Source organism: Populus euphratica, unplaced genomic scaffold (genome assembly GCF_000495115.2).
Source record: "Populus euphratica unplaced genomic scaffold, PopEup_1.0 scaffold735.1, whole genome shotgun sequence".
In the NCBI taxonomy this organism is placed as follows: domain Eukaryota; kingdom Viridiplantae; phylum Streptophyta; class Magnoliopsida; order Malpighiales; family Salicaceae; genus Populus; species Populus euphratica.
The window spans coordinates 58,752-66,898 of NW_011500597.1; the positions used below are offsets into that span (position 1 = coordinate 58,752).

General features: G+C 35.7%; 1 protein-coding gene across 1 annotated transcript; it reads right to left on the reverse strand.

The window, feature by feature from the left end:
• Positions 1-790: 790 nt before the first annotated feature.
• Positions 791-5,768, reverse strand: LOC105115575 (uncharacterized). Its single transcript, XM_011012503.1, has 7 exons — positions 5,453-5,768; positions 5,140-5,272; positions 4,918-5,021; positions 4,342-4,513; positions 4,109-4,249; positions 3,787-3,988; positions 791-3,686 (listed from the first exon to the last, which is right to left on the reverse strand). The coding sequence occupies exons 1-7, from the start codon at positions 5,482-5,484 to the stop codon at positions 1,117-1,119; spliced, it is 3,354 nt and encodes a 1,117-aa protein (XP_011010805.1). The 5' UTR covers positions 5,485-5,768; the 3' UTR covers positions 791-1,116.
• Between the last annotated feature and the right edge of the window lie 2,379 nt (positions 5,769-8,147).

Below are 8,147 nucleotides of genomic sequence, written 5' to 3' on the forward strand. Positions count from 1 at the left end.
ATTGTCATACCTTTATTGAAATACGAGAGAAACAGAGCACTGGTGGAAAAACACCACCGATAGCTAGAATCTTTTCTTTAGGGAGGACGAGAGAGAGATCGATAAAGAGAGAGAGAACTGAAATTATCCAACTTTTTGCAATTAGGTCTTGCATGATTACTCTTCACATAGCTTCTTTTTTTCTTTCATGTAATGATTGTAAGGTAATGAGTGATTATAGTTATAATCATTCATTGTGTGATGAATTTTGAACGTTTAGACAACCAAACGTAAGAAAGGGAATGTAATGAAACATTACATTACATGAAACCAGACATGCCATATGCCATAACAAGAATTAGAAGTGAAGCACCTTTATCTAAAACAAAGGAAAACGTCAAAGATAAGAACACTATCGATAATGCAGAGGGTTGCATTAATTCACGCAAGAAGTTGTAACTAAAGGTGTAACAAAGCAGGACCTACGCTACATATGTCAAGCAAGTAAAAGAATCCAAGGCAACGAAATTAATAAGGCTAGTAATTAATCTATGCTTACTAGTTAGCAACGCCTAACTGAATCGAGCTACCAAAAATGAACGTTCAGCAGGAAACCAAGCAGTACCTTGCGTCACGGCTCCAAGGTATTACCTCTATGACAGCTTTGAGCATTGAGCTTTGCAATTGCAGGATTCATCATTCTGGAATTCCCTCTCATCCGTACTCTGCAGACTGCAGATTATGTACCCATTCTGCAATGCCACATCAATGAACAGCTGGACACAAGCAACAAAGCTACCCCCAACAACTCTTAAATCAAATCTCAAAACAGTTTATCATATTTCCATCCAAATTAAAGAAAAAAATCCAACATTTCTCATATTACAGCAACTTACAAGTGCATGTTTCCTCTTTTTTTGACAATAATCTCGTAATATATGACACAACACGAGTGCTGAGAAGCATGGGGAAAAAATATATTAAATCCTAAAGAATAACAGCAGAGGAGAATATGTATGTAACTGAAAGAATCTGTAATCCCTGTAACCAACTTCATTCCAGTCCTTTTCATGATGAAGAATCTAAAAGAATAACAAACCATAATAATTGTAAAGCCGCTCATCTTCTTAAAATAAATTATTGGTGATTCTGGCGGAGAGACAGTAGATGCGCTGCAAAGGTGTCATAGTCGGGAAGTTTTGGGTGAACATGGCTGGGTTTGTTAATGGAATTCTCCCTGGATGGCGTCTCACCATGTGTACTGGAAGTCTTGGAACTTTGAGCACTGTCTGTTGCTACTGGCTTAGGAGAACTAAATGGCTGTTCCTGAGCTGATGAATTGAGAGTTTCCTCACGCAAAGACCTCTTGGATTCTGAAATTTGCTTAGAAGCTGCTTGTTCTGCTGATCTAGATGACTGCCTAGAACTTGTCCAGTAATCTGAACTCTTTGACTGAGATGGTGGTTTTTGCTGACTAGAAATAGCATCTGAACTCCCTGGGGATGATTCTTCATATGAGAACCTCTTGGGCTGCTGAATTTGCTTAGAAGCTGCTTCTTCTGTTGACCTACATTGCTCAGAACTTCCCTGGTAACCTGAGCTTCTGCTCGGGGGGATTGATTGAGCGTCAGCAGTGTAGGAGCTACTTGAGGATGGTGTTCTTTCCACAAAAGAGTCTGCGCTCACTGGAGACTTGGAAAGCACTGAAGGCTTCGAAGAATAATCTTTATCAGAAGGAGATGCCTTTGTTCGTCGAGAAAACCTAGTGCTGAAATGAGTTTTGCTAGATGAATTCGGCTTAGAAAACTCAGAATCACGATTATCTGATGTCTTTGTGCTTGACCTATCATTCCCTTCAATAAATGATTTTCGGCCATATGACTTTGGACTCTTGCTAAAATGTTGTTGTGGAACTTCCTCGTCAGAATCGTCATCATAATATGTAGCTGGGGTTCTTGAGCTTGCTTTTACATCTACTTTTGGGTGCAGTCTCTGATTGTTTGTCTCCTGACCATGAGCTCCAGAAACAATATCAACCTTGACAGAAGAAGAGGTCCGACCAGTCCTTGAATGAATATTCTCTATTGCTTGCTCAGATGATGAGGAATTATTTGATAGATTCCTGTGGTATGGCGGATGCCTATAACCCCTGTTTCGAAAGCCACCTGTCAACATTCCCAAGTTCAACTCTGTACCAGTTTCCAAATTGGATTCCTCAATAGGATCAGCATTCTTTGTGGTGATTGGTAATTCATAATTTTGAACATTTTTCACTATTGGATGCCCTGAAGTTTGCAGGTTGTCCTTCAAGTCATTAGAACTTGTGCAAGATTTCACAGGTATGGGAGAAGCATGACTCGTGTCCAATTTACTGTAAGTAAACTTATTATCCATTTCAACATCAACTCCAGTTCCCGGATTTTTCTTAGAGAATACTTCTTGGACATCTGAATCAAGTGAAGCTGTCTGTAAATGCGTTTTACGGTTGGATCCCAAATTTTCCTCATCTGTAAGTGAAAAACTTATTGAGTGAGGACTCCCACCAAGCATGGGGTCAGAGTTTCTGGTGCTAACACTCTTTGTATGAGCAAAAATGCCGGTACTTGAACCACCAACCACCTCATAGGTATCCAGATCCACTTCCCTCTCTGAACTTGCACTGTCAGAATCATCAAAAGTCATGGGTAACAAGTCATGTGGTTGGGAAGGAACAGGGTCAGCGGTAAAGTCTGGAGAAAAGAATGCCGAGGTCAATGGTGTCTGCGAACTGGACTTTCCTCGAAACTCATCCATGTTTTCCGTAGGGCCCCAAGCATCTGTATTTGCTAACAAATGAGAAGATGACTTTCCACCTTCTGATGAAAATTCTGAATCATAGTCTGGGTCATTATGTTCATCCTCCACATCGAACTTAATTTCCTTGTCTGAAGAAGAATCATCAAAAACCATGGCAGTGTCATAAGAATTTGTTCCTTTTGCATCTCTTTGCTCCTTATCAGTCTCATCCCCCATTCTCTGCTGGTTGGTACTGGAAAATACATTGTAATCATCACTGAAAGTTTGTGAATGCAAATGTGAGGAAACAGTGCTAGACTGTTTTCTGATTCTTGCTTCCTCAAAATGACTGACATTCTCTGATGTCATTCCATCTTCCACTTTACTCACAAAGCTTACCTCCGATTCCCTAGACTCTAGCTTTACACTAGATTCACCCAATTCGGAAGACCTCTTTTGAGAAAGCCTATCAGGCATTGGGAGATCATCAATTAGTGGATTATCATCCACAAAAGAATTACTGGACTTTGAGGAAGCTGACTGACTAGGTTTATTAGAGCTCTTGAGATTGTAAAACCTTTCAGTCAATCCAGCCAGGTCATCTTGCTCATTGCCTTCTCTCTCCTCACGATTTAACCCTAGATGTCTTTGGTACATGTTGTTACTCATTTGATCTTTGTCAACATCTTCACCTTGCAACTTTGAGCCAGTATAGTTTTGAGGTCCTCCATCTCTTGATGCAAAAGCAAAAGCCTTCTGTGATTCAGTTAAATGCTGCCTGGTTATCCTTCCTTGACTAGAAAGTTCAGCAGCAGCTCTGGCAGCCATGCTTGCTCGTTCAGCAGATTCAGCAGCTGCCTGTGCAGCAGCCGTGGCATCCTTGAATTCCATATTCCAATTCTGTGGACCAGATAAGACCTCACTGCGGTTCCCTGCATGTGTACAAGGGTTAACAAGCAAAAGAAAAGGCAAAGGACAGCTTTACACATATTTCATCTAACAACAAACAAGCCAGGTAAATAGTTGACAAACCTGAAGGCCTATGGTCTGGATAGGAATGAGATGAAGATCTTAAATCGGGCCCATGAGAGTTTGCAGGAACATCATGCTTTACATAGTGTTGCGATGGATCATGGAAATTATGAGACCCCTGATCAACCCTATTCAGTGAGGCTTGGGCATTAGTAGGTTCCACATGGACTCTACTAGCCTGCTCAAATGTGGCGGGTCCATTCTGCTCAAACATATTTACAGATAATGCAAATATTGAGGAAATAGATTTTGAATTTCTGTGTTTTGCAACGCAAAAGGCATTACCAAGAAAAAGTTGAAAAACTTGTAACATTTATCTTACCAGCATGTCCTCAGGAGGTTTGGTGTCTTTCTCTTCAAATGACATAGGATCCCACTTGATATTGTGTTCCTCAGCGATTGCAGTCAAAATTTTAATTTTGGTAGGGCCATCAGGTGCTTTGGAAGATAACTTCTCCACCAACTAAAAATATAACACCATAAAAGTTTAACAACAAAACTGAGCTGCAGAGTTTCCACTTATCAAAACAATAATAATAGTTAAAAAAAACCTACTAGGCGGCTAACACCACAGTCTGGACGTAATTCAACTGCTGCAGATACAAATTCTTTCCCATATTTTGCTGTTAAATGCTTCCGAATGTCCATCAATTCTGGTACATCAGCACATCTTGGAGAGGCAAAAATTACACTTGAGACCGCTTCCTTCAAGTCAATGGGACAGTTTCTGAAATGATACAAAATTGATCAACAAACGTGAGCAGTCATCATAATAAGCCAACAAGATTTACCAGTACAACATTTTAGTCTGGCTGAATTAATAAAATATTAAAAATGTATCATTCATGAAGAAAGAATCAAGAGCAGGTATAGTATTATGATGGCAGGGGCAAGAGAAATCTAGATCAAGCAATCTTTATATGCCACACAACAAAAGAGGTCATGTTCCATCTCTAAAAAAAGATCCCAGAATAGTCAACAGACATGTAAGACTGCATTTCATCTACAAACCAGCAAGAGAAAAAGTTTGATGGATGATAGCATCAACACACAGGATCCTTCATTACATAGGATTAGAATTAAGAAAAATAAAAATAATAATTCTTCTGTATTTGGGAAAGGATTGCATACTTCTGCGACTCAATGATGGGCAAACGCGCCACAATAAGCTCGCAATATATCTCGATAAGTTCATATGCTGCCAAAGTCTTCTCTTCCCTAACCACATGTTCAACCTATGAAGGAAAAAAGAGAAAAAAAATTAAGAAAAGAAAGAAAGAAAAAGAACTGAAACCACAAATATATATATATATAAAGAACAATAAAATAAAAATCATCTGATAGGTAGCTTACCCTGATTCTGGCAGTCCGGTCTTGGCCAGCGTCCAGCAATTGAGCCAATTCTCTCTTGAGATGCTTCACCTGTGCTTCTCTCTTATTCTTCAACAGCTTTATTCGCGAAGACGCTAACTTCAACGATGTTTTGCTGCATCAAGATTAAACCATGGAAGACTGTAAATTATTCAAATTACCTAATTTCATTCAACAACAACAATAAAAAAAAATTAACACAAAAACATGAATTCAATTGTATATATATAAGCAATTCAAAACCCCAATTAATATTTCAAGAAATGAAATTGAGATAAAGAGGAGAAAAACCTACCATTTGGCAGGCTTGAAACTCCGATGAAGCATACTTAATAGAATATTCAATCAGTGCCAAACAGAGCAATCTAGAAAGATTTCTTTAGGGTTTGATTTTGAAGATATAAGAAGATCTACTCTGTATTAATAATTACTTATTTACGACGCAGATCCTGAAGAGGAAGAAAGAGAGGAAGAAAGAGAATTTTACAAGAGTGAAGTTTCGCGGAAATTTTCTTCCGTGTCGAAAAGTCTTTCTTCCAGTCGTTTAAGAAACCGGGTCTAACCACAATCTGCCATGGCAAGACGCGTGGAAATCGTTCATTGAACATCTTTTTCCTCCACTTCATAATTAATTATAACGTAGCCCGCTGCACTGCATCACAACAGATTGATTAATCCTAGTGATTAAAAAATAATTAAATAATATCTTGATTAGTGTTTGACTTCACTGTATTTTTGCTAAAAATGCGTTTTTCATCGATTTGCCTCGCATCATTGGTCCAAACCAAACATTTTTGCTTGTTGTTTTACCATTTGTCTTACATTCATGCATGGTTTTACAGTTTTGAGCCATTGGATTTGTGTCGCTCTTGCTAGTGCATCTAACAGCCGTGTTTAAGGCATTGGGCTCTCGGACTTATTCTTTGCAGGTGATGTTTTTTTATATATATAATTAATGTGAATATTCACTACATGTAAATTAACTAATTTTATTTCACATAAATATTAAAATTAATAACTGTATAATTTATTAATAATTTTAAAATTTATAAAATTCAAATTAGTAATAATCATATAAGTTATTAGTAATCTTAAAATTTTAAAATTTATAAAATTTAAATTAACAATAATCATATAAGTTATTAGTAACCTTAAAATTTATAAAACTTAAACTAATAATTTCTAAAAAATAAATTTAAAGTATCAGTTCAGTTATACTTATGCTTATTAAACCCGGTTCGGGAGTTGACCCGGCCAAAAAGCAGAGTCCCAAGTTTTATGGGTCAACCCGAGTCAACTAGGGTTGACCCGGATCAGCCTGGAAAAATTAAAAACAATTAAAATTTTAATATACCATATAAAAAAATTCATGTAAATATAGGTTATAAATATTATAAACAATGAAGTTTAAAAGAATAGTTAAAAAAAAAATTACCCCACATTAAAAAAATATTATATTAAACTTTTAAGTTAAAGTATTTAAATAAAAGAAAAATTATCTCATACTGAAAAACATAACTTTTTTTTTAGAACATAAAGTATATATACTAATAGGTTTTAAATCTTACATTAAAAAAATATCATTTTTTTCATAGGAGTAGAGAGTACATATATGAAAAAGCTTCAAATATTATATTAAAAAGATGTTATATTATTCTTTTAAGTTGAAATATTTAAACTAAAAAGTTTTTTTATCCTACATTAAAAAAAACATGATTTTTTTCTTAAGAACATAAAGTATATATATGGAATGTCCACATTGAAAAAATATTATGTTATCTTTTTAAATTGAAATATTTAAATCAAAAAAAAATTTATCCTATATTGAAAAAATATGATTTTTTTTCTTGAGAACATAAATTATATATATAGTAATGGATTTCAAATCTCACATTTGAAAAAAAAAAATCAAGTCTCTTTCGAGTTCGTTCAAGTCGCCAGGGTCATGAGTCAACCTGCAAAGTTACCCGAGTTTGATCTGAGAACATAAATTATATATATAGTAATGAATTTCAAATCTCACATTTGAAAAAAAAAATCAGGTCTCTTTCGGGTTCGCTCAAGTCGCCAGGGTCATGGGTCAACCTGCAAAGTTACCCGAGTTTGACCAAGCTGATGCTATATCAAGTTTTTTATTAAACCCGAATACATCAAACTATCAAATCAATTAAATTTTAAATCAACCGACTATACCGGACCGAATTTTATAACACTGATTATACTCTCACATAATTTTTTTTTTAAATAGTTTTAATAGCCTAGGAGGAGGCTTTTAGATTTGCAACAACATTGTTTCTGCTGCTGGCGCTCCAAGCACCAGTTGTAATTCCTCCTGTGATTTTAACAAGCCATTACTACAACCATGATATTCGCTGAGACATGGTTTAAAAAACCACCTCAGCCACATGATAAACCACCTCAGCCTCCCAGATAATAATAATAAAATAAAGCACGTCTTCATCGCACAGGCAGGTTTGGTCCCTTGCTTCAATAATAGCTTCCTTCTGTTATGCCCCTACAACTATTTAAATAGCCAAATAAAAGAAAAAAGAAAAGAAAAGAGGTTGCTATACTGGCGCTGCTTTCTTCACAGTCCGCCGCATCTCTTTTAAAAAAGCTCATCATTCCTTCCTTCGTAGGTGTCTCCTTTTATTTTTCTTGTCATCCACTGCTCTGTTGAAATAGTATAAGTAGAGATAATAACTGATTCTGAATAACAATGTCATAAATAGATTATATAAATAATCTAATAAATATATTTATGAATTAATAAAACTAGTTTAGACTTAAGAAGAGATTTGATCACTCCAAACTATAATAATAATCTAAAAAAATATAATTTTTTTATCTAATTTGTTAGATTAAACTTAAATTTTTACATAAATTTTCATTTTCCTATAACAATCCCCGTATGACTGCACAAACAATCACATCTTTAAATATAAAAACTCACCTGGGGCTTTTAATTTCGGCCAATTTTGTATTTTTTT

Coding starts and splice junctions, on each gene's coding strand:
- LOC105115575 (XM_011012503.1), bottom strand. CDS start 5,484: ATGCTTCATCGGAGTTTCAAGCCTGCCAAATG. Junction 4,250..4,341: donor ACTGTGGTGTTAGCCGCCTA/GTAGGTTTTTTT, acceptor TTATATTTTTAG/TTGGTGGAGAAGTTATCTTC. Junction 3,989..4,108: donor AACCTCCTGAGGACATGCTG/GTAAGATAAATG, acceptor ATGTTTGAGCAG/AATGGACCCGCCACATTTGA.